The following is a 27,844-nucleotide window of genomic DNA, read 5'->3' on the forward strand; positions in this document are numbered from 1 at the left end:
CTTACTCTGCTGAGCTGAGGAGGTTGTGAGGCAAAATATCTTCCTTTTTTATATAAAGAGGCTCAGGCGATATTTTCCTGTCAGCTTTTTACAGTTAAACTGCATCAGTTTCAAGTGATTTAGCATATGAGTATTATGTCCCTTTAAGATTATATGTTTAGTATTTATGGAAATAATACATTAAACTCAGTGTTGAAAACGGATGTTCATGGTAAATAGAAAAAAGGAACACAAGGATGAGTAAAACACCAGAACAATGAACATTTAATGGAGATTGTTATTCACTGAGCAAATGTATAAATAAAGTTATCTATATTGAGTCCTTGGTTACAGTAGCATAATATATGTGAGAGGCCACCTTTTTGTATTGGTCATATTAAAAAAAAAAAGTGTAACGTACATAATTAAGGATATGTCATGATGATTCATAATATTAAATGTTAAATTATCAAGATGACTTGAGTTATATTGGACCCCAATACCGTATCTGTTAACTGCTTCATAGAATCCATGATTTAAAAAATATATACATATTTAAAAAGACACATAAAAATAAGTATAATTTTATATATTTATGATTTCAGTTTATGAATCTTACACAAAATATATCTTGGAAATTAGTGATGACTGGAAACACAAAGCATTTCCCAGGATATATTCCAGCACAGTGTTGTGACTGAAAATCTTTGAGAAAAAACAAATTGGTTCATGCACCACGTATAGTGATATGTTAGCAACAATAACGCTTATTGGAATATGTAAACAAATACAAATATTTTTGTGTAAACATGAGATTTCTTTAGTTCCAGTTAGACATCAATATGTATTCCATGTTTTGTGGTCATTAATTCCCTTGTTCCAGTTAAGTACATAATGAGAGAGCACAGGTGTGGTAAGGAAGCAGTGATTGCAACATATAGCCAGTATGGCAGAGGAGCAGTCTTTCCAAATGGGCAAATCCAAAGTCCATGTCGTATCCCATCCCGAACGTGATGGGAAGTCCAAGATATAAATAACATCCAGGGTAGAAAGCACCATGAATCCTTCAGTCTGAACAGCTGCATTAAAAACTTCAAGGTGAGAGCAACGATGGGAATCAAAGTGGAGCAATGAAGAGGAGGTCTTTGGGGAAGATGTAGAGCATCCTATAGAAAAGGAATTAAATATATTAAACGTGTGCTCTCAAGTATAATAGTTGTTAAATGGTTATATTTATCTCATAAGACAAGCTCCTCTATTTTGTAAGATTATGGAAGTTTGATACTATTACATTAGCATTTTGCATTAAATGAATATAAACATTAAGGGGACATGATTCAGATAGAGCACATAATTTTAAAACAACTTTCCAATTTACTTCCATTATCTAAATATATAACCCCTTAAGGACTGGGCGCTTCAGATAACAACTTCTCCTAAAGACCAGAGCATTTTTACCATCACTACATTTAAACAGAAATAGAGCCTTTTTCCCCCCTATCAAAACTAGTAGACAACCCAAATTATTGATCTAGGCCCATTTTGGTTTATTTCATGCCACCAGTTCATCGCCAAATGCGATCAAATAAAAAAAAAAAATCGTTCACTTTTTCACAATTTTAGGTCTCTCACTGAAACTATTTACAAACTGTAAATTTACAAACTGCAATCATGGCACAAATCATAAATGTAAATACCCTTTGTTCAGAAATAGCAGGCATATATGGCTTTGGCATTGCTTTTAGGTAATTAGAAGGCAGCTAAATGCCGCTGCGCACCACACTTGTATTATGCCCAGCAGTGAAGAGGTTAATTAGGCAGCTTGTAGGGTTAATTTTAGCTTTAGTGTAGAGATCAGCCTCCCACATGACACACCCCACCCCCTGATTCCTCTCAAACAGCTCTCTTCCCTCCCCCACACCCCAAAAGGTCATGAAAGTCTGCCAGTAGAAAAATATTTGTATTATATATTTTCTGCAGGGTATTATCCCCCCTTACCTCCCAACCTCCCTGATCCCCCCCCAAACAGCTCTCTAACCCTCCCCCTCTACCTATTTGCAGCCATCTTAGGTACTGGCAGCTGTATGCCAGTACCCAGTTTGCTGCAAAATAGGCAATTTTATTATTATTATTATCGGTTATTTGTAGAGCGCCAACAGATTCCGCAGCGCTAATTTAAAATAAAATATAATATATACTAGTCCTAAAGCCCGTTCACACGGGCCATTTTGTGCAGTACAGTGGTCCCACCACTTGCTCTCTCTCTCTCCCCCTCTCTTATGCGCTCTCTCCCCCTCTGTTTTGCGCTCTCTCGCTCCACCTCTTTTGCTCTCTCTCCCCCCCTCTCTTTTGCGCTCTCTCCCCCCTCCATCTCTCTTTTGCTCTCTCCCCCCCCCCCACTCTCTTTTGCTTTCTCTTACCCTCCTCTCTTTTACGCTCTCTCTCCCCCCTTTTTTGCACGCTCTCCCCCCTTTTTAGCGCGCTCTCCCCTCCCTCTTTTGCTCTGTCTCTCCTTTTCTTTTTTGCTCTCTCTCCCCCCCTTCTCTTTTGCTCTCTCTCCCCCCTCTCTTCTGCTCTTCCCTATCTCTTTTTGTCTCTACCCCTCTTTGTCGCGCCGACCGTGCCCAGTCACGCTCACTTTCACCGCAAACAGCATGGATTGTCAGGTAAGGCCAGGTGTGTTTGTCCTTGTGCTGTCTCTACTGCGCATGACAGCTTTGGACAAACACACTTGGCCTTTTATATAATAGGATATGCAGCTGCCCCCCCAACTACCCAAACCCCCCCTCCCCTCCCAGATCCCTTTTTCTCAAATTATCCCACATATGATCCCCCTCATTGCCCCTCAATCACGCAGCTGGAGTGTGCTTTTTTTCCCCCTGTAGCATGGCCCCAGAGGCAGACCTTGTTTTTACTTTCTGTGATGAGTTTTTTTTTTTGGGTGAAATAAAATTCTGCAGGTCATTCTGAAATGTAATCCAGTTTATATATATATTATAATATATTATACACACAGACTAGACCATTATTAATTAAACTGAAAAATATATTTTTGTATTTAAATGCAATATTATGTACATGAATTATAAAAGATTAGTTTTAAAGAGCAGATCATTTCAATAATACAAATAAGAACAGACTTACTCCTGCAAGTTACACTTCAGTGATTACAGGACCATTAAGCAGTAAAACACAGAGCTACATTCCCTCCCACATGACTTACTGCCCTATAGCTAACATTTGGAGACAACTAAACCCTATGATTGACAGAAAGGGTTATACTATTGCAGCTCTCTCTCTGTTAAAAAGTGTTTTACCTCCAGTAGACTGAGCTTGCCGAGCTGAAGATAAGCAGCAGACAGAAGAGGGGGGAGGAATCGTCCTGAGATGAGATTCTGCCGTGCTCACTGCTAGAGTGCAGCTTCTCCATGTGCTCTGACAGGCAGACACCGGCAATAAAAGTAAACAAAATACAGAGCAGAGGTCCACATCCGGTCCTTAAGGGCATAACGACAAGCGTCGTACAGGGTACATTAAACATAAAAAAAAAAATATTGCTGTCTTCATTTAAAAAGCAGGAATGTGAAGCTTAGGAGCCAGCCTATTTTAGGTTTAGCATCCTGGATAGTGCTTGATTACTGGTGGCTACATTTAGCAAGCCAATAAGCAAGCATAACCCAGGTTCTGAACCAAAAATGGGCCAGCACCTAGGCTTTACATTCCTGCTTTTTAAATAAAGATAGCAAGATAACAAAGGAAATTGATAGGAGTAAATTAGAAAGTTGCTTAAAATTGCACTCTCTATCTGAATCATGAAGAAAAAAAAAGTTGGGTTTAGTATCCCTTTAATAATCAAAATTTCAGAGGCACCAACTCCTACTAAACAAGATGCAGAGGATATATAAGTATATGTATTATGTGATTGGCTGATGGTTGTCATATGATACAGTGGGAAGGAACATTTAAATAGCTGATATTTGTCAGGAAAAAAAAAAAAACTCAAATTAAGTGCTTTTGAATTGTCTTTTTTATGCATTTATTGATTATGTCTTTAGTTGTCCTTTAATATTATTCCTTTTGATTATAAGACCTACACTTAGGTTTGAGTTATACCACCACCAATATAGGACTTACCTTGTGTGTATATAGCTATAAATTGCACACTTTTATATATAAAAATGTAACATCAATTGTAATGATCAAAAAGCATTTTATAAAACACATTTGTTAGGAGGTCACCCTAAGAGTAAAAATAGGAAATCAGGCATGGACTCATTGATCACATACCCCAGATTGATGCAATGTTCATCTTGGAGTTCTCAAGAGCTTTTTATTAGGCATGTGCATTTGAGTGATTTGGATTAGAATGAATGCCGAATACGGCTGCTGGCAGCATTTTGCTCTTTTCGGAGCCAGATTTCTTCTGACGAAAGTGCAACACACAAAAATCTGTATTTGTAGAGATCTTTGTGTGTGCACTTTTACAAAAAGAAATTAGTCTCCGAAAAGACAATTTATACTTCCCTAATAAATTAATTTATTATTAACTTATTAGAGTCCATGATCCATTACTCCTGTGAATTACTCTTTGTTACCACTAGGAGGAGGCAAAGACTCCCAAACACCAAGAGCCACAGATACCTCAGTCTAACATATAGCCAAGCAAAATGAGGTAGGAAAAGGAATAAGAACCATAAAAGGAGCAGGAAAAAAAATAATGTGTTTAATAAAACACTAACAAAACGCAGGGTGGGGTCACATGGACTCTCACCACCATGAAAGAAATCATTTTATCAAGTAAGCATAAATTAGGTTTTCTTTCATACAGGTGGAGTCCACAAGCCCTTACTCCTGGGAGCGAATACCAAAGCTGGGAGTCCACAAATAACATAAATTGTGGGATTTAAAACATCTTTTTTTCACTGAGAAAACTAAATTCGCAACCCCACAAAAATAGGGCATAAATCGGATTATTTTTTTCAATGCAAAAAAACAAAACAATCAGGCAAAAATAAATCAAGGTAAGACAACTGCCTGAAGCACCTTCCTTCCAAAGGCTGTCTTAGAAGAAGCAAAAACATCTAAACTATATACTCTTTTCCACTGATCTTCATTCCAATCTTTGTGAGCTTTAGCATATCTTAGCCTTTTCACCCTGTCCCCCTTCTGAAAAAGTGGTTTCTTGGCTGCTATCCTTCCACAAAGACCATTTCTGATCAAGCTTCTTCGGACTGTAGAAGGATCAACTTGGCATCCCGATAAAGCTGCCAGATGCTGAGCCAGGTCCTTGCTGGACTTCTTCTGGTCCTTGATCTCTCCTGATTCTTCAAAATTTATTTATAACAGCATGAATACCACATCACTTTATTTGCCGATTTCCCTTTGAGGGTGGCCTTGCTGATGCAAAAGTATGATGTTATATCTGTCAAATTCTGTGATCTTTGGCATTTTGAATGTAATGATGTGATTGAAAGTTATTCTTATTAGTATCTAATGCTCAAGCATGTCTTGCACAAACCTAGTGTAATAGACCTTTTACACAGCAGTCATTTTGACATGAAACAGTAGGACAAATATAGGCGTTAGCAATGATATTAATTAGGGTTGCAATCAATGTAGGTTTACGAGAGTCAGGTTCCTGCTATTGCTCAAGTTTAAGGGAAGGTCACACTAAATACTTGCCACTTTAGCCTGTAGAAGCTATTTTTTTCTGATTTTTTTTTTCCAATACTGCATACAAATATTCTGTATTTTCTGGTTGTATTCTAATAAAGAGACTGAGAAATACGAGTGTGCTTCTCTCTTTGTGTATTTAGTCTCCCTATAGAAAAAAAAGGGAAACCAGACGTAGACTCCTTGCTTAGTGTGCTTAGAGGAAGTGGTAAATCGCCATAGAAGAGGCTAACAATTGTATTGAGCCGGTTGTTCGTTCCTGTGAGTGTGAGATAGATCTCTCTCTCTCTCTCTCTTTGAAAAAGGCATGCACTCACTGGATTTGTGCAAATATAGTGCTTTATTGGCACATCAAAAACAGGTAACGTTTCAGGGATCAATCACCCCTTCATCAGACCAAGGTCACACACAATAAATGCCCATAACAAGGCTAGAGAGTGTCAAAATGTTAAAAAAAATAAAAATTATACTTTCCAATAGACACTCGTCCACCAGCAAACAACCAGTAGACAGCCAAATCAGTACTGAAAGATATCAGCAGAGTTTATGAAATAGGAGTATATTGTAGATCCATTGAAGGAGGTGAAAGACAAGTCCCTGTGAATTATGGTGGGTCTGTGACAGGTTTCCCAAACCATAGCCCAGATATGTCCTCCGACAAGCACTTACTCTGAGGGGTAACTGGGCTTCAATATAGCTTGCAAATCCCTCTCTCAGAAGAATCAAATGCACAACTTCATTCTTCGACCACCACCAGCAGAGGAAAAGTAAAGACTGAGCTACATGTGGTGGGAGGGGTTTTATAGAGCTCTTGCCATTTGGGAATCTTTAACTCCTCCTAGTGGTAAGGAAGAGTAAATCCCAGGAGTAATGGATAGTGGACTCTCACCACCTGTATGAAAGAAAATGCTTCCATTTCCCTTTAAAAGATTATATAGAGTAGGGATGGCCCAACCTTTATGTGTCGTAAAATTATGGAATTAAAACCAACATAGGGCTAGATTAAAAGTGGAGCACTATTTTGTGCTTCAGCTATAGCGCTAGAAGTAAACTTTGATAATCCGAGTTGAAAGTAAAAAAAAAAAAAAAAAAAAGTTAACACACGTGCTAACCTGATACGTGCAAAAAAAAAAAACACGAACTTACAATATTGCGCGCGCGATAATCTATTCCCTCATAGAAGTCATCGGAGGAACAAAAAAAACAAACAAAAAAAAAAAACCCTCGTGCACAAACCCGATCACATATTCTCATGTGCGCTAACCTGACATTCCAATGTTCTTCACATAAAAATACATATATATGATAGTATTACGGTACATACAATAAATCATACATACATACACACACACACATACATATTCAAATCCAATTCCAGGTGCACTCACTATAATTGCATTAGCAACAGCCAGGGTGCTGCGTGTAATACATACACAAAATTCCTTTATCCTTATCTGAATAAAACGCTGCACTCACCGGTCTTGAGAATGATATAGTTTATTAACATTGAATCACATCAGCATGTCACTGCACAAATACCCCCAGACGGGTCGGTACCCGACTGTCACCTTTCTCAATAAGTAGTTAAAATGTCTCCAAATGTTCTCTTATTCTAATGTTTAAAATGCACTGAGGTCCCTGGGAGGCAGCTGAGAGGCTAAAACGCTAATAAAGTACCGCTTTATTATGCACTGTGTTTTAATTTGAGATAGTATTTTCTAAGCTGCCTCCCAGGGACTTCAGTGCATTTTAAACATTAGAACAAGTTAATATTTTCCCTCAAATGTGAAGACGTGGGGCTCACAGGAACTGTAGTGACAGAACAGGAAGTATCACGATCCCACAGCACCGTCTGTAATGAAAAAGCCAGTGTCGTGTCGGTGCTAAATTCCGATGGGCCACTCTCATGCTACAGTAACACCAGTCCACCAATCACCTGCTAGAGACACCTCCTTCCCAGTCTATGCCCCACCCCTCCTCCCCAGGACCATCCCAGGAAGGCTGGCTGCTCAGAGGGAGAGACCCGTCCTGTGTGCAAAAACAAAATTTATGTAAGAACTTACCTGATAAATTCATTTCTTTCATTTTGGCAAGAGTCCATGAGCTAGTGACGTATGGGATATACAATCCTACCAGGAGGGGCAAAGTTTCCCAAACCTCAAAATGCCTACAAATACACCCCTCACCACACCCACAATTCAGTTTTAATGAATAGCCAAGTAGTGGGGTGAAAAAGAAAGGAGTAAAAAGCATCAACAAAGGAATCTGGAAATAATTGTGCTTTATACAAAAAAATCATAACTACCATAAAAAAGGGTGGGCCTCATGGACTATTGCCAATATGAAAGAAATTAATTTATCAGGTAAGTTCTTACATAAATTATATTTTCTTTCATGTAATTGGCCAGAGTCCATGAGCTAGTGACGTATGGGGTAGCAATACCCAAGAAGTGGAACTCCACGCAAGAGTCACTAGAGAGGGAGGGATAAAAAATAAACAACAGCCATATGCTGAAAAATAAATCCACAACCCAAAATATATGTTATTCTCATGAAGAAAAGAAAAACTTAAAACATCAGCAGAAGAATCAAACTGAAACAGCTGCCTGAAGAACTTTTCTACCAAAAACTGCTTCTGAAGAAGCAAATACATCAAAACAGTAGAATTTAGTAAAAGTATGCAAAGAAGACCAAGTCGCTGCTTTGCAAATCTGATCAACTGAAGCTTCATTCTTAAAAGCCCACGAAGTGGAGACTGATCTAGTAAAATGAGCTGTAATTCTATGAGGCGGGGCCTGACCCGACTCCAAATAAGCTTGAAGAATCAAAAGCTTTAACCAAGAAGCCAAGGAAATAGCAGAGGTCTTCTGACCTTTCCTAGGACCAGAAAATATAACAAATAGACTAGAAGTCTTCTTGAAATCTTTAGTAGCTTCAACATAATAATATTTCAACCACATCCAAAGAATGTAAGGATCTTTCCAAAGAATTCTTAGGATTAGGACACAAGGAAGGGACAACAATTTATCTACTAATGTTGTTAGAATTTACAACCTTAGGTAAGAACTTAAATGAACTCCGCAAAAAAAAGGAGATTCACAAGAAAGAGCAGAAAGCTCAGAAACTCTTCTAGCAGAAGAGATGGCCAAAAGGAACAACACTTTCCAAGACAGCAGTTTAATCTCCAAAGAGTGCATAGGCTCAAATGGAGGAGCCTGTATTGCCCTCAAAACCAAATTAAGTTTTGATTAAGAAATTGATTTAATGACAGGCTTAATACGAACTAAAGCCTGTACAAAACAGTGAATATCAGGAAGAATAGCAATCTTTCTGTGAAATAAAACAGAAAGAGCAGAGATTTGTCCCTTCAAGGAACTTGCAGACAAACCCCTATCCAAACCATCCTGAAGAAACTGTAAAATTCTAGGAATTCTAAAAGAATGCCAAGAGAATTTATGAGAAGAACACCATGAAATGTAAGTCTTCCAAACTCGATAATAAATCTTCCTAGAGACAGATTTACGAGCTTGTAACATAGTATTAATCACTGAGTCAGAGAAACCTCTATGACTTAGTACTAAGCGTTCAATTACCATACCTTCAAATTTAATGATTTGAGATCCTGATGGAAAAACGAACCTTGAGATATAAGGTCTGGCCTTAACGGAAGTGGCCAAGGTTGGCAACTGGACATCCGAACAAGATCCGCATACCAAAACCTGTGGGGCCATGCTGGAGCCACCAGCAACACAAACAATTGTTCCATGATGATTTTGGAGTTCACTCTTGGAAGAAGAACTAGAGGCGGGAAGATATAAGCAGGTTGATAACACCAAGGAAGTGTTAGCACATCCACTGCTTCCGCCTGAGAATCCCTGGACCTGGACAGGTATCTGGGAAGTTTCTTGTTTAGATGAGAAGCCATCAGATCTATTTCTGGAAAACCCCACATCTGAACAATTTGAGAAAACACATCCGGATGGAGAGACCACTTCCCTGACGGCTGAGATAATCCGCCTCCCAATTGTCTACACCTGTGATATGAACCGCAGAAATTAGACAAGAGCTGGATTCCGCCCAAACAAGTATCCAAAATACTTCTTTCATAGCTTGGGGACTGCAAGTCCCACCCTGATGATTGACATATGCCACCACTGTGATATTGTCTGTCTGAAAACAAATGAACGGTTCTCTCTTCAACAGAGGCCAAAACTGAAGAGCTCTGAGAACTGCATGGAGTTCTAAAATATTGATTGGTAATCTCGCCTCTTGAGATTTCCAAACCCCTTGTGCTGTCAGAGATCCCCAACCTGAAACACTTGCATCTGTTGTGATGACAGTCCAGGTTGGCCGAACAAAAGAGGCCCCTTGAACTAAGCGCTGGTGATTTAACCACCACGTCAGAGAGTGTCGAACATTGGGATTTAAGGATATTAATTGTGATATCTTTGTATAATCCCGGCACCATTGATTCAGAATACAAAGCTGGAGAGGTCTCATGTGAAAACGAGCAAAAGGAATTGCGTCCGATGCTGCAGTCATGAGGCCTAAAACTTCCATGCACATAGCCACTGAAGGGAATGACAGACTGAAGGTGTCGACAGGCTGCAACCAATTTCAAACATCTCATCTGTTAGATTCAGTGTCCATGACTCTCTGTCTCTAACTGGAAACCTAAAAAGGTGACCCTTGTCTGAGGAATCAAGAAACTTTTTGGTAAATTGATCCTCCAACCATGTTTTCGAAGAAACAACACTAGTTTATTTGTGTGAGATTCTGCAGAACGTAAAGACTGAGCTAGTACCAAGATATCGTCCACATAAGGAAACACCGCAATACCCTGTTCTCTGATTACAGAGAGAGTAGGGCACCAAGAACCTTTGAAAAGATTCTTGGAGCTGTTGCTAGGCCAAAAGGAAGAGCAACAAATAGGTAATGCTTATCTAGAAAAGAGAATCTCAGGAACTGATAATGTTCTGGATGAATCGGAATATGAAGGTAAGCATCCTGCAAGTCTATTGTAGACATATAATGTTCTTGCTGAACAAAAGGCAGAATAGTCCTTATAGTCACCATCTTGAACGTTGGTACTCTTACATAACAATTCAAAATTTTCAGATCCAGAACTGGTCTGAATAAATTTTCTTTCTTTGGGACAATGAATAGAACCCCAGACCTTGTTCCTGAAAAGGAACCGGCATGATTACCCCTGAAACACACTTCAAGAAAGCCTGGGCTTTTACTGGGATGCGTGAGAGAAAAAAAAAAAAATCTTACTCTGAATCCTATTTGGTACCCCTGAGAGACAATGCTCTGAATCCATTGATTTCAGACAGAATTTGCCCAAACATCCTTGAAAAACCTTAATCTGCCCCCTACCAGCTGAGCTGGAATGAGGGCCGCACCTTCATGCAGACTTAGGGGCTGACTTTAGTTTCTTTAAAGGCTTGGATTTATTCCAATTTGAGGAAGGCTTCCAATTGGAAACAGTTTCCTTGGGGGAAGGATTAGGTTTTTGTTCCTTATTTTGACGAAAGGAACGAAAACGATTAGAAGCCTTCCCCCCAGTAACAGTTGAAATAATGGAATCCAACTGAGAACCAAATAAATTACCTTGGAAAGAAAGAGATAGTAATCTAGACTTAGATGTCATATCAGCATTCCAAGATTTAAGCCACAAAGCTCTTCTAGCTAAAATAGCTAAAGACATGGATCTAACATCAATTTTGATAATATCAAAAATAGCATCACAAATAAAATGATTAGCATGTTGCAGTAAACGAACAATGCTATATAAAAGTGAGAATCCAATTCTTGTTGCGCTAAATTCTCCAACCAAAAATTTGAAGCAGCTGCAACATCAGCCAAAGAAATTGCAGGCTTAAGAAGATGACCTGAATATAAATAGGCTTTCCTTAGATAAGATTCAAGCTTCCTATCTAAAGGATCTTTAAAGGAAGTACTATCTTCCATAGGAATAGTGGTTCGTTTAGCAAGAGTAGAAATAGTCCCATCAACTTTGGGGATCTTTTCCCAAAACTCTATTAAAATTGCTGGTAAAGGATACAAATTTTTAAACCTTGCAGAAGGATTAAAAGGAGTACCCGGCTTATTCCATTCTTTAGAAATCATATCAGAAATAGCATCAGGAACAGAAAAAACCTCTGGAGTAACCACAGGAGGTTTAAAAACAGAATTTAAACGTTTATTGGTTCTAATATCAAGAGGACTAGCTTCCTCAATATCCAAAGTAATTAACACTTCTTTTAACAAAGAACGCATATACTCCATTTTAAATAAATAAGTAGATTTGTCAGTGTCAATATCTGAGGAAGGATCTTCTGAATCAGATAGATCCTCATCAGAGATGGATAATTCATTATGTTGTCGGTCATTTGAAAATTCATCAACTTTATGAGAAGTTTTAAAAGACCTCTTACGCTTATTAGAAGGTGGAAATACAGGCAAAGCCTTCTGAATAGAATCAGTAACAAATTCATAGGTATATCATGTACATGAAGGAACTGCAACCGGCAATGTACTATTACTGATGGACACACTAGCTGCATGTAAAAGTTTATCATGACAACTAATACAAATGACATTAGGAGATATAATCTCCACAATTTTACAACAAATGCACTTAGCTTTGGTAAACCAATGTCAAGCAGCAAAGTTCCAACAGATACTTCTGAGGCAGGATCAGATTGAGACATCTTGCAAAATGTAAAAGAAAAAACAACATATAAAGCAAAATTTCCTTATATGACAGTTTCAGAAATGGGAAAAAATGCAAATAGCATAGCCCTCTGACATTGAAAAAGGCAAGAGGCAAAAAGCAATGGGGCAAATAAAAAATGAAAAAAGTTTGGCGCAAGTATGACACACAACTTAACTGAATTTTTTTTTGGCGCCAACCATGTCCGGAAATGACACACTCACGTCACTAACGACGCAACCCTGTGTGAAACCTCTGCGTCAATTACGACGCCGGAAATTACGAACTTGCGTCAACGGACGTGCCTTTCGCGCCAAAAAATTCTCGCGCCAAGAATGACGCAATAAAGTGTAGCATTTGGCGCACCCGCAAGCCTAAGTCAGCCCGCAATTTGAAACAAAGTAGTCAATTGAAAAAAAAAAGACTAAACCCCAGGTAAGAAAAATATTTCTTAATATTAACTTTGGTATACAAACAGATGAGAATTCACCACATGATGGATAAAGTAAAATCCAAACTTTATTTTGTCTTCAAGTAAGACAACACTTCGTAATGGCAGCAACATCAAAACTTTCATACAGCAAATGGTGTGGCACTAATGGCTTACGCGTTTCAGCCCGAAAGCCGTAGTCATAGCCTGTAGTACCTAGAGACACACCTGTTAAAATAATCAGTAAGCTAATACAATTGGTCAAAAAATAAATCACACCCTTCCGCTGTACGAAAGATTAACCATTTCTAGATAGACTAACAGGATATGCTAAAACACACCTACAAATTAGCTCACAGAAATAAACGGAAATGCATTAGACAGCGTATGAGAAAAAAACCTAATACAGCATACGCTGCATAAGGAACACTAGAATAAAAAATATACATCATAGTAATCAGAGGTAAATGTTATCGCAAAGGCATATAATAATATTAAGAGACTTGTGAACCTTAGGGAGGTGATGGAACAGGGGAATCCTGGGATGATCTGGTAGCAGATAATGGCAAGTGGCTACATCAAGATGACCCTGTTCCATTCCCTCATTCAAAATATCTTTCAGTTCCTGGGTAAATACCTGAGTAGGGTCACCCTTCAACCCAGAATATTCATTAGTGTTACTAAGTTGTCTGATGGCTTCAGCTACATAATCGGCCCTGTTCATCACTATTGTCATACCCCCTTTATCGGCCTTACGGATGGTGATGTTAATATTTCCTTTGAGTTTTGTCTCAAACTTAAATTGTGATGAGGTGACATACTCTGTTCCTTAAGGGAAATCAAATCCTTTTCCACTCTACCATGGAATGTCTCTATGACATTTCCTCTGTTATTGATAGGATAGAATGAGGAATTTTTCTTAAACAAAGGACCTCTATTCCTTTCTTTAACATTTGCACTACTAGATACCATCTGTAACTGTTGTAGTGTTACAGCATCACAGTTGTCTATAAATGAAAATTCTACACGTGCTATTGACAAAATTAGCAAACCTAAAAGAGGTGGTGATATAGATTTGATCCTACAAAAGAGAGAGGCCTATTGGATATTCACTTTGGGGACGGGGATCCCCAAAGGTTTGAACTCGAAATATGATATGAATATTTGGGGGTAGGGTGATAGCATTATACTGATTATAATATGATTACATACTTAGCTTTGATACTTGTATCATAGTATAGACATACTGGTACTAGCACTGTTGTAGCACTGTCACAGTGTAGCTTATCCGACTTTTGATATTAGGCTTTACTTTATATTATTTTATCATGAGCACATACTATGTGCACTTGTTTACCCTGTCAGCTTTGAGAGCCCTTATGTTTATATTAATATTATTATATGCCTTTGTGATAACATTTACCTCTGATTACTATGATGTATATTTTTTATTCTAGTGCAGCGTATGTTGTATTAGGTTTTTTCTCATATGCCATCTAATGCATTTCCGTTTATTTCTGTGAGCTAATTGTAGGTGTATTTTAGCATATCATGTTAGTCTATCTAGAAATGGTTAATCTTTCGTATAGCGGAAGGGTGTGATTTATTTTTTGACCAATTGTATTAGCTTACTGATTATTTTAACAGGTGTGTCTCTAGGTACTACAGGCTATGACTACGGCTTTCGGGCTGAAACGCGTAAGCCATTAGTGCCACACAATTTGCTGTATGAAAGTTTTGATGTTGCTGCCATTAGCAAGTGTTTGGTTTTTATCGAAGTGTTGTCTTACTTGAAGACAAAATAAAGTTTGGATTTTACTTTATCCATCATGTGGTGAATTCTCATCTGTTTGTATACCTATGCTGATGCCGGTTCATTCATCACATATTTGGTGTCGGAGGAGGTGTGAGCAGGAGTAGAGCTACCATTGGATCAAAGAAAGTCACTGGGCGTGACCTGGAGCGGCGTGTTTCCCATACAAGGATGCTAAGCCTAGCCGGTGAAGAAGCGAGAGCATTTTTTATAGATATATGGAGATATCGATGCCCGCTGTTACAGTCCGGTAAGCTAGGTTTAAGAGCGAGTGGCGTGTATCTATAAGCTGTGGGATTTCCTTTCCCTAAGTGACTATCCGTTTATGCGCTTATACTCCGTTTATTGTTTGAGTCTGTATTTACGGACTTTCACTGTTCAAAGTTTGCTCTGTCTGTATTATTAATATTAACTTTCCCCAAATATGAAACTGACAGTCTGCAAAAGGAAATACATGAACCCGACTCATGGCAAATATAAGTACAATACATATATTTAGAACTTTATATAAATGCATAAAGTGCCAAACCATAGCTGAGGTGTCTTAAGTAATAAAAACATACTTACCAAAAGACACCCATCCACATATAGCAGATAGCCAAACCAGTACTGAAACAGTTATCAGTAGAGGTAATGGTATATGAGAGTATATCGTCGATCTGAAAAGGGAGGTAGGAAATGAATCTCTAAGACCGATAACAGAGAACCTATGAAAAAGACCCCCGTTAGGAAAATCATTGCATTCAATAGGTAATACTCTCCACATCCCTCTGACATTCACTGTACTCTGAGAGGAATCTGGCTTCAAAATGCTGAGAAGCACAGGTCAACGTAGAAATCTTAGCACAAACTTACTTCACCACCTCCATAGGAGGCAAAGTTTGTAAAACTGAATTGTGGGTGTGGTGAGGGGTGTATGTATAGGCATTTTGAGGTTTGGGAAACTTTGCCCCTCCTGGTAGGAATGTATATCCCATACGTCACTAGCTCATGGACTCTTGCCAATTACATGAAAGAAATTAAGGTGTTATAGTAAATTTATAAGAAAATCGCGATTAAATCTCAATCGCTGTTTTTTTATTTAAAAAAAAAATAAAATCGCGATTCCCCCCCATATCGCCCAGCCCTAATTGAAGGTGAAAAGGAAAAAAAATTGCTCACCACAGACAGAAGACACATTTTAGCAAAAAACAAAACCCCACTATATTAATATTGTAAATTAGAGGTAATAAATATATTAATGGGTGGTGGATTCAAGGAACATTCTAATAGAGATGTCAAGAACAAGTACTTTATAGGGGAATGCCGGGTATATGCAGATGAACACCTTGAGATTTTTATATAAAATCTTTAAATTATGCATAATGAAATAACTTTGCATAAAAGTTATGATTTATTTTGCTCCCTTTTCATGTAATTTAGATGTTAAAAAAAAAAATGAAGCTAGTTCTAATTCTCAGAACTTGAAATGCACCTGCTGACTTCTCAAGGCTAACCGTGCTACATATATGTTCCTAACGGGCTTTGCCCGATAACAACTGCAAAACATTAACTGCAGTAAAAAGAATGTTCATTGGTTTTAAAACATTAAGACTTGGCTGCTATGTTATTATGTAGTTTGAGCCTAGCTAGGTTTAGCTTTTCAAAAATACCAGCAAGGGAACAAAGCAAATATGATAAAAGTCAATTAGAAAGTTGTTTAAAATTGCATGCCCTATCTGAATCATGAAAGTTTAATTCTGACTAAACTGCCCCTTTAAAACATTAAGACTTGGCTGCTAGGTTATTCTGTAGCAGCACGCTAGAAATGTCTTGTAATTACAAAGGGTTTACGGTCCCATTATGCCTACTATTCAGCAGGAAATGTACAAAGACTTCAGGGGCCTTCTGGTACTTATCAGCCATTAAAATCTAAAATTGCAATCCTATCTATATGATTTCTATCATAACAACAATGATGTACGTGGGTGTCACAAGCACAGGATTTCTTCTGCTGGAATACTAAAGGATTGTGCAATCACACAGCATGCGTTTCATTGCTGTGGTATTATATTGATACATTCTTAAATTATCAATATCTTCTGTAGTTTAAAATATAGTGTGATGTGACCGTACTGCGATGTATGCACTTCCAAATCTCTTCATTTGTAGCTAGTAAAATACATCTGCTACAACAATCTGCATCAAAAGATGAAATTCCCTGGGTGATCGCCTGTTTCTCTGAAAACAATAGTAGGCAAATGGCCTCAAAATAAAAAATGTAAAATTAGTTTTACATAAACAAAATTCTGCCTCACTGGTGTTCTATATTATCAATTAAAAGGGACATAAAACTGTTTTTTTATTCTGTGATTCACAAAGAGCTTTCCACTTTACTTCTATTATATAATTTGCTTCATCCTCTTTATATCCTTTGTTGAAAATCATAGCTAAATAGTATCAGTAGCTGCTGATTGGTGGCTGCACATAAATGCCTTCTGTGATTGCTCAACCATGTGCGTTGCTATTTATTCAACAATGGATATCTAAAGAATGAAGCAAATTAGATAATAGAGAATACAATTTTAAACAACATTCAAATTTACTTCTATTCGAATCAAGAAAGAAAATATTTGGGTTTCATATCCCTTTAAAAGGGACAATCGACACCAAAATTGTTATTGTTTAGATTGATAAACGCCTTTACTACCTATTCCCCAACCAACATTGTTATATTATAATACTTTATAGCATTTAAACCTCTACATGTCTGCCTATTTGTTAGTCACTACAGACAGCCTCTTATCACATGCTTTATTAGCTTTTCACAACAAGAGACTGCTTAATCCATGTGGGCCAAATAGATAACATTGTGCTCATGCCCGTGGCCTGTGGATGACACTGCAAGTCAATAGATAATAAATAGTCATGTCATCAGGGCGCTGTCAAAAGAATCATGGATACAAGGTAATCACCGAGGCAAATTGTATATTAATATAAAAATGTTGGTTCTACAAAACTGTGGAATGGGTAATAAAGAGATTATCTATCTTTTTAAACAATAAAAAAAGTTGGCGTTGACTGTCCCTTTAAGCACTGAACTGCAAAATGATGAAACAAATGTTTAAAAAAAACATTTAAAACAGTATTTTTTCTTTTTATGATCACAATATACCAAATTATTGGATAAGCGTTTTAAAGGATTAAAAGATTTGTAAGCACATAATGTAGGGTTTTGCAAATTAAGAATAAACCAATTGATTGATATCTCCCTCGTGTGCAGAGAAGGATAGATGTAAATGAGAATGTGACTGTATTCAGAAGTATTTTACAGCAATAAACCAATAATTAACGTGTTATATTTCCATTCATTAAAGACATTAAATTTAAAATGTAATCCCCTATAAAAGGTTTTCCTCCTTCTATACAGACTGCATCCTCTTCTGTACTTGTACAGATCAGAGGATACGTCTAAGAAGTGTCTGATCTCCCCCACTTGCTTGTTGTTGGGAGATTTGGGGGAGTGTAAAAGATAAATCGCCAAAATTATCCTATAGGGAATTTCACAGAATGTCATTTATTTTTAAAGCAAGATTGGACAGGGGTGTGTACAACGTCCAAATAAGTTAAGTCAACTCTCTGTGAAATGTGAATTTTGGGCAGTTTTAAAATACATATACGCATTTTCGAAAGAGAGAGAAAGAAATTATACACTCATTTTTTCTTTGCATAAATGTTTTGCAGATGATCTATTTCTATAGCCCATAAAGTTTTTTTTTTGTTTTTTTTAAATGTATAGTTTTGCTTATTTTTTAAATAACATTGCTCTGATTTTCAGACTCCTAACCAAGCCCCAAAGTTTTATGAGAATACCGTCAGCTACCTTCTACAGCTTGCTCCTGTTTGTGTAAAGGGTCTTTTCATGTGCAAAAGAAGGGGGAGGGTCTTATTTCCCACTTGCAGTGGGCTTTCCAGCTACCTTTTCAACAGAGCCAAACTGACAGCTTCTAAGTAAGTTTTTAAATGGTTTTATACTGGATTTTTATATCAGTATCTGTGCATCTTATTCTTTATAGTAGTGTCTATTACATGCAGTTATATGAAAATGAGTGTATACTGTCCCTTTAAATGTGTAACTTCTAGCCTAGTTGCTGTAAGTTATTGTTTTTGTGGTGCAAACGCACAATACTCGGTCAATCTCTCTCCCTAGTGATTAGGGCAGTCAGCACCTGCTCCCATTGACATTAATGGCTTGGACGATACTGTTAGTGATTAACATACCCCTCTCCTGACCAGAATGATACAGTTAACGTACATTTACATTTTAAAAAGATGATAAAAACAAAACCCTGCATTTAGATGTAATGGGAGAAAGAAATCAATAATATTTTATGTATTTATTTATTACTTTTGCTCCTTTAATCAAATTATTATTATCTAAATAATGTCAAATCCTACATAGTTTATTATCAGCCCACACAGATGAATGCTATGAAACTTGGTCTATTAGTTGAAGGTAAAAAGCTTTAGTATACCGCATTACATAACGTGTATGTCTTTAAAGCCCTAATTTAAAATGCTTTTACATTTTCAGTTCCAGTACTGGCAGATCGCCCAATATTTTGTATGTGATTACATCAGCATGGTGGGACAGTTAGAGAATAGTGAATGAAGGTCAAAATCTCTGCAGAAAATGCCTCGGCACCATACATATATTGAGCTACAGTAACCATAAAATGAAAGTAGACACATAAACTCCTAGTAGACACATAAACTCCTAGTAGACACATAAACTCCTAGTAGACACATAAACTCCTAGTAGACACATAAACTCCTAGTAGACACATAAACTCCTAGTAGACACATAAACTCCTAGTAGACACATAAACTCCTAGTAGACACATAAACTCCTAGGCTGCCAGGGAAAACATCAATGCCTCCCTGGAGGAAATATTTAATCAAATAACCAAAATGTGTGTTAATCATGCTCCAAATATGCCTTGATTAGCAGGTAGTGCATTCATGAGAAAATGTACTTTTTTTTTTACCTTTAGTGAGAGAGAGCCAGCAAGAAAAAAGTGATCCACGTCAATAACCGATGCAAAGAAGCCAGCAAGAATGACTTCACAGAAGTCACTTCTCTTTCTGAGACCAATTACGATGGCCCAAGACCACATGCCAATCACACCATGTGTTGCATTGTCAGACAAAGCTCGCAGCCAATCGTTTTGCTGAATAAAAGAAGCTTGTTGAACTTTATCTGCTAGGAAACAAAAAATACCCAAGCCCAAACTGGAGATCACAGATGGAGTGTTGAACGTCTGAAGAAGGGCATCAGCTTTTTCCATCTCTGAAGCCATTGCAACAGGAAGGGCACTAAATCACCAGGGTTTGTCCAGCCCATTGCAATCTAATCCTGATTCATTCTGGAAAAATAAAATAGCAGAGATTTAGAATCACCCTATTTGTAAGCAGTGAAGCAAAGAATACTACTCCTTTGTATGGCTTTATATTAAAGGCATTTTTCTTTGCATACATTTTTTTGTAGATAATTCATTTATATAACCCATTTGGGAGTGTTTTTGTAACAATGGATAGTTTTGCTTATTTGTTTTTTTATAACATTGTGCTGAGTTTCAGACTCCTAACAAAGCTCCAAAGAATCAGATGTAGACTGAATTATATGGATTCCTGCTTCGCCTGTTTGTGTAATTGTCTTTTTATATGCATGGAAGGGTCTGCTCTTTCTGCTTTCCCGGCGCCTTTAAGTGGGTGTCCCAGCCTAACCTCATCAACAGTGCTAAACTGGGAGCTTCTAAGTAAGTTTTGAAAAAGTTTTCTACCGGATTTTTATATCATTATCTTTGCATATTCTTATTTCTAGACGTGTCTGTTATATGCCACTATATGAGAATTAGTGTATACTGTCCCTTTAAAGAATGCATGTTTGATTATACACTTTGCATAGAATGCAGTGAGCATTTTTATATGGAAATATCTGCAATTGCTAAATGTATTATTTCCAGATCTTATTTAAACCCCAACTCAGCATTTGTACTCATTAGAAGCGGTATCAGCCAATACATGAATAGCAATGTAAAGCTAACAAGAATTTGCAGGCTGTTTGTTGCCAGTGTGATTACTGAAGTGTTCCTGTGTATGCCTTGGATTGGCTGTTTTGTGTGGGGATTTCTAATGAGAATAAAATGCTGGCGTGAGGGTCAGACTTGCTGGGGGAGAAGTAAGTTTATAAAATACAATGTTATTAACAATTGGAGAAATTTACTTCCACTTTTCAAATGAGGCTTAAAGAGACAGTCTAGTCCAAAATAAGCTTTCATGATTCAGATAGGGCATGTAATTTTAACCTTTTCCTGCCGTTATGCCGTTGTATTTGCTCACAACGGCGCTGGGCTTTAAAGCCGTTATGACGGAATACAACGTCATAGCCAACAGCTGTCCTGAAGCCAACTGCGCTTGCAGGATTTCATTGCGGTCTGGAGGGCGTTCCTAGCGTCATAGGGATGCCCCCCAAACCCGATTCCATAATTGAAATCTCGTGATCGTTTGCACGATTGCGTGATTTCAATTTGTTTACATCGTAAAGTTGTTCCGATGTAGACTTTATAACCCAGTCACGAAAGGGTTAAACAATTCTAGGTATTCTTAGTTGAAAGCTAAACCTAGGTAGGCTCATATGTTAATTTCTCAGACCTTGAAGGCAGCCTCTTACCTGAATGCATTTTTACAGTGTTTCACCACTAGAGGGCATTAGTTCATGTGTGTCATGTAGATAACATTGTGCTCACTCACATGGAGTTACCTAGGAGCCAGCACTGATTGGCTAAAATGAAAGTCTGTCAAAAGAACTGAAAAAAGGGGGCAGTCTGCCGAGGCTAAGATACAAGGTAATCACAGAGGTAAAAAAGTATATTAATATAACTATTATGCAAAACTGTGTCTCTCTCTCTTAAAAATATGTCATATCTTTTCATGCGACAACACTGAAGAAGTGACACTTTGCTACAATGTAAAGTAGTGAGTGTACAGCCTGTATAACAGTGTACATTTGCTGTCCCCTCAAAATAACACAACACACAGCCATTAATGTCTAAACCATTGGCAACAAAAGTGAGTACACTCTTAAGTGGACATGTCCAAATTGGGCCCAATTAGCAGACTAAGGACATGGATTACTGGAACCATGTCCTGTGGTCCGATGAGACCAAGATAAACTTATTTGGTTCAGATGGTGTCAAGCGTGTGTGGCGGCAACCAGGTGAGGAGTACAAAGACAAGTGTGTCTTGCCTACAGTCAAGCAGGGTGGTGGGAGTGTCATGGTCTGGGCCTGCATGAGTGCTACCGGCACTGGGGAGCTACAGTTCATTGAGGGAACCATCAATGCCAACATGTACTGTGACATACTGAAGCAGAGCATGATCCCCTCCCTGCGGAGACTGGGCCGCAGGGCAGTATTCCAACATTATAACGACCCCAAACACACCTCCAAGATGACCACTGCCTTGCTTAAGAAGCTGAGGGTAAAGGTGATGGACTGGCCAAGCATGTCTCCAGACCTAAACCCTATTGAGCATCCTCAAATGGAAGGTGGGAGAGTGCAAGGTCTCTAACATCCACCAGCTCTGTGATGTCGTCATGGAGGAGTGGAAGAGGACTCCAGTGGCAACCTATGAAGCTCTGGTGAACTCCATGCCTAAGAGGGTTAAGGCAGTGCTGGAAAATAAATGGTGGCCACACAAAATATTTACACTTTGGGCCCAATTTGGACATTTCCACTTAGGAGTGTACTCACTTTTTTTGCCAAACAGTTTAGACATTAATGGCTGCGTGTTGAGTTATTTTGAGGGGACAGCAAATTTACACTGTTATACAGGCTGTACACTCACTACTTTACATTGTAGCAAAGTGTCATTTATTCAGTGTTGTCACATGAAAAGATATAATAAAAATATTTACAAAAATGTGAGGAGTGTACTGACTTTTGGGAGATTATATACTAAAGCCCAGATTGGTTCCTCCAAATAAGGAAGATGGTGGGTGGAGTTTGGCTATTGAAAAATTAATTGAAGTGAAAAGGATGTTAATTTTTTTTTTTCTTTTTAAATGTTAAAGACTTGGCTGATATATTCTATAGCAGGGGTTTTCAAAGTCTTGCCTTTGATGAAATTTACAAGACCATGCCTCTCCATAATAGATGTTACTTTGTTTTTTCTATTTTAAAAAAAAAATGTTATATCTATTTCTAGTTTTAAATTTGGGGAATTTACATCTGATCCAAGGTTCACAAACAGCTATTAAAGTGATGGTAAATGTAGTACAATATAAAGGTAAATTCTTATTTCTCTAGTCAGTACCACCTAAATCACTAGCTTTTTTTTTTTCCGATCTCAACGTTTGACTATAAACTGTAATTATTGGGAAATATTTAATCTTTATATAGTGAAATTTGACCTCCGTTCCTCCGCCCGTACAATCGCTGCCATTGATTTTCAAAGTCACGTTTTTTTTTTCTTCTTACAAATCACGGCCAGCCGGTGACTGAAATACTCAAACACGCCCCTCGTTAGCTAAGCACATGTGCTAAATGTTAAATTGCATACTGCTAGTCACATAACATGCGCAAAGCTAACAGTGAAGAGCAACATGCCCATATAATGACGTAGGTGGTACCGCTCTCCTACGTCTGATCATGAACAGATCAGGAAGTAATGCCAGGGCAGAGCAAAGAGCGATAACGCCAAGTTATATCTAAAATTTCAGCGGTTTCATGAATTAAAGTCCATTTTTTTTTTTTTTATTTGCAATCAGATCGAATGTTTCAGGTTATCATAGTTTACCATCACTTTTTTTTTTTAAATTTGCACTTTGCTACTCCTGTATTAAATGCAAGTTGCAATAAAGGCAACAAACGCAATGCAGTGTCTGATTAATTTCGACCTCAGTGCCTTTCTTACAATCTATATCCCACCATTTGTCTTATTCCACCACAACATGGCAAGCGTCACCTGTTGCTTGTGGTTTCCATGCGATAGTGCAAAGTGTCACTGCTTTTGCGCCTCCCCTTATATGAGCTAGAGCCCCCCTAGGTAAACCCATCTCACACTTTGAAGACCATTGTTCTGTTTCTTAAAAACTTTTATAATTTAGCAAGCAGCAAAATCTGACAAACATATTACATAATTACTAACAAAATTGTAAAGTACAGAAGTTGTTTTAGAAATGAACAGTTATGCATTTCAAACAAGATTAGAAGCATTAATATATTAGCAAAAAAAAATACTCCTGTTAGGTCATCATTCTAAATGTGATCATATTTATTTCTCAAGCTGGCAGCTGCCGATACAGCTGTAGGGCTCTGACCTCTCAAATGTGAATTAACCGGCCCTCAGGAGACACACCGTCAGCAAACTAGTGTGCATGCTGCTAGCCTCAAGTTATTAAAGAAAACTTACAGGGATACTGAACCCATTTTTTTCCTTTCATGATTCAGATAGAGCAGCAACTTTCTAATTTACTCCGATTATCAAATTTTCTTCGTTCTCTTGGTATCTTTATTTGAAAAAACAGGAATGTAAGCTTACAGGCCGGCCCATCTTTGGTTCAGCACTTGGGTTGCACTTGCTGATTGGTGGCTAAACGCAGTCACCAATCAGCAAGCGCTATCCATGATGCTGAATCAAAAATTCAAATAAAGATACCAAGAGAACGAGGAAAAATTGATAGTAAATTAGAAAGTTGCTTAAAATGACACTCTATCTGAAAATTATATAATGAAAGAAAAAAAGTAGGTTCAGTATCCCTTTAGCATAAGCATTTTTGAAAAATCAATATTAGAAATATTTTTACAACAAAATTTGAAATTAACTTTAATACATTTTATGTGACAATGCTTTAAAAATCTAATTTAGTTTTCTCAAGCACTATGCAGATCAGGTTCTTCCCAGTACCTATTAAATGGGCACACCTTCTCAATGATTTTAGTGACCACCTGACTAAAATTTAAGCCAACGTTAAACTAAAATGAGCCAATATTACTTTTTTTTTTCCAGTGGTTGTTCCGCAAATTACCATTAAATCAATTTATGTTTTATGCAATTCAATTGTGCTTTGGTTAGCTTAAAGGAAAAGTTAAAGGGACACTGAATCCAATATTTTTCTTTTGTGATTCAGATAGAGCATGACATTTTAAGCAACTTTCTAATTTACTCCTATTATCAAATTGTATTCATTCTCTTGGTATCTTTATTTGAAATGCAATAATGCACGTTTAGATGCTGGCCCATTTGTGGTGAACAAACTGGGTTGTTCTTGCCGATTGGTGGATAAATTCATCCACCAATAAAAAAGTGCTGTCCATATATCTGGAAAAAAAAAGCAACAACAAAAAAAAAAGCTTAGATGCATTCTTTCAAATAAAGATAGCAAGAGAATGAAGCAAAACCGATAAGTAAATTAGAAAGTTGCCTTAAAATGTTAGTCTATCTGAATCACGAAAGAAAAAATTTGGGTTCAGTGTCCCTTTAACTATAACACACCACTATGCAGCATCGTAAATAACATCGAAATTTAGACTTTCATTCATCATTTATTTACATCTTTACTATTAAACCTAGAAATCTACCTTTTATACCGATAGCTTCTCACGCCGTAACTCAGCCCGTGTATAAATAAAAAAAAAACACACAATTGTTTTCAAATGAAGAATATCTTTATAAACGTTTTGATTGGTCCCCCACTGGCGTCCTAACAGACTCGCTCTACTCCTACAATTACGCATGCGTGCCTCTATAAGTGCGCACTCATGAGACACGCATACACATTCTCTCCGTGATCAATAATTTCGGAACGTCGTTCCACTGCAACGATAAACAAGAATGAATCTATTGATTCAATATGTATCACTGCGGCAAAGTTTTTGTCTACGCATGCGCAATAAAAGGACGCTTCAAAAGAACGCGCACAGAGGTACACATAAGAGCGGGTTGGACCGCTCTTACGTGTAAAGGAGAAAAAGCAGGAAATAAGCAGGTGGGCGGAGGAAGGACAGAAAACGATATGTAATTATAATATAAATTTCTACAATAGATTTTTTTTTAAAGTTAGCGACTGTATTAATCTAGATAAGATTAGTGAATGGCATTAATATGGAATAGAAAAATTTACTTTCACTTTAAGTAACATTTATAAAATAGAAAATGTTACAATATTGTAAAGTATTAATCAACTCCCACCTAGCTACTTCATAATGCCCAGCTGGCAATGTTCTTAGAAGAATACTGCAGATTGATGTATTAAAATCCAAAAGTAAAGTACAGTTTGTGAATATATTCTTCTACAAAAACCCAAGGTCATAGAAAGGAGAAATTATATAAAATACTCATCATCTTTTTTCAAAAGCCATATAAAACTGAGTCACCATTCTGCTAATTGAATTAGCAGCTAAAAACAGTTTGTTACTAATAATTTGATGCACTGAGGGATATTTATTAAGCTGCTGAAGTGCTTTACCCTTGGTAACAGAATGTAATTACGTGGTTGTGCAGTTATTCCCTTGCTGACATCAGTCTTATTTTTCTTTCCTTTGCTATCCTTAGGCTGTGTAGGTGCATAATATCACAAGAAAATAAATTGAGGGTTGTTGATGGAAAATACCTAATCCCCATTCAGGTTTATTATTTTACCGCTTATCAAATGATCCTTCACAACACTGAAAAAAAGAGCTCTAAAATATCACACCTTGGGGCTAAATTCTAACCATTGTACAAAGTGCATCATAGCACTAAATAATACAACATCTGCAAAAAAAAGAACATTAATATATTTTAATCAAGACATTTTTAAATATAGTTATTTTTTAAAAAAATTATCCACCAGCTAGTACATTATAGAAGTCTTGGTGTGTCTTTTTTTTTTTTTAAATAATAGTTATTGCCACAAAGCAAAAATCTTTAAAGAACTCTGAATTAGAGGTAAATCAGGAAACTAACAGATAAAGCAACATGTTTGAATGGCTACATAGGAAATAGTGTGTCATGAATTCAGTATAAATAGCCTCATTACAGTGTCACTGATGATGCCAATACAGGTATTGTGCAGATGCATGACAAGTAAAGAGCACACAAGTGACATTTTCTTGACTGCTATACAATAGAGACCTATCTCATAGAGTTAAAAGGTTTTTTTGTTTTTAATATTTATTAAATCATTTGATTTTGAAGCAACAAAAAATAAACTGAGTATACATAAAGTTTGATAAAAAAAAAATATGAAATCACATAAAAATGACATTAAGTTCACAATTTAAGAGTTTAGGATGTGCTAAATTACTACTTCCTCCACACAGAGCAATAAATACAATTGGGAAATGTTGCACGGTTCTATATTTGGCATTATCTGTACGTTATTGCCTCTTCCGCACACTTCTTTTAATGGGATATGAAAAAAATGTATTTTGTAATTCAGACAGAGCATACAATTTAAAAAAAGTTTCCAATTTACTTCTATTATCAAACTTGCTTTGTTTCCATGGTATTCTTTGTTGAAGAGATACCTAGGTAGGCATCTGGAGCACTACATAGCAGGGAACAGTGCTGCTATCTCGTGCTCTTGCAAATAAATAACATTCTTATAAAACTGCTCCCAGATCCTAAGCATACATCCCTGCTTTTCAACAAAATATACAAAGAAAAGAACAATTGATAATAGAACTAAATGAGAACGTTGTTTAAAATAACATGCTCTGTCTGAATAATGAAAGAAAAACTTTGGGCTTCATGTCCCTTTAATTAATGTTGTGTTGTCTGACATGAGTGTACTTACTGAGGCTACTTAATAACCCTCTGCCCTTTTTATTGTTTGTTTGTCAAGCAATTATTCCTACATCACCACAAACTACAAAGAAACAGCTGAAATGCGTTACAAATAAATGCATATTTATACGTTATAAAAGTTTATCACCAATATGTATTATCCTGAAAGCGGCTTACAGCTTTACAGTTCCAAAGTATTAAATAAAAAATATCCATGTAACAGCTCAGTAGGGTACCCACCCACATATCAACTGATGCTTCTGATACAATTCACCTTAATGCCAATTTCAGTATAAAACGATATAGTGGCATTATAAGCAAGTGGTGGTAAGCATGCCTGGTACTTACCTCCATAAGTCAGTCACCTACACAGGAGACACACAGACCAGCATTCACTCTCCTTGACCAACTTGAACACTCC

The 27,844-nt window shown here is 37.2% G+C and overlaps 1 protein-coding gene across 1 annotated transcript; it reads right to left on the reverse strand.

Moving 5' to 3' along the window:
• Positions 1 to 237: 237 nt before the first annotated feature.
• TMEM267 (transmembrane protein 267) lies at positions 238 to 27,844 on the reverse strand. The gene is made up of 3 exons (XM_053700434.1): positions 27,772 to 27,844; positions 19,641 to 20,018; positions 238 to 1,145 (listed from the first exon to the last, which is right to left on the reverse strand). The coding sequence occupies exons 2-3, from the start codon at positions 19,950 to 19,952 to the stop codon at positions 810 to 812; spliced, it is 648 nt and encodes a 215-aa protein (XP_053556409.1). The 5' UTR covers positions 19,953 to 20,018; positions 27,772 to 27,844; the 3' UTR covers positions 238 to 809.

This window comes from Bombina bombina, chromosome 2 (genome assembly GCF_027579735.1).
Source record: "Bombina bombina isolate aBomBom1 chromosome 2, aBomBom1.pri, whole genome shotgun sequence".
Taxonomy (NCBI): Eukaryota; Metazoa; Chordata; class Amphibia; order Anura; family Bombinatoridae; genus Bombina; species Bombina bombina.

Bases quoted from the DNA above. Each gene is read 5' to 3' on its own strand.
- TMEM267 (XM_053700434.1), bottom strand. From the start codon at position 19,952: ATGGCTTCAGAGATGGAAAAAGCTGATGCCCTTCTTCAGACGTTCAAC. The intron at 1,146-19,640 runs GTAAAAAAAAAA...CCTTTTCTATAG, and splicing joins CTGGCTCTCTCTCACTAAAG to GATGCTCTACATCTTCCCCA.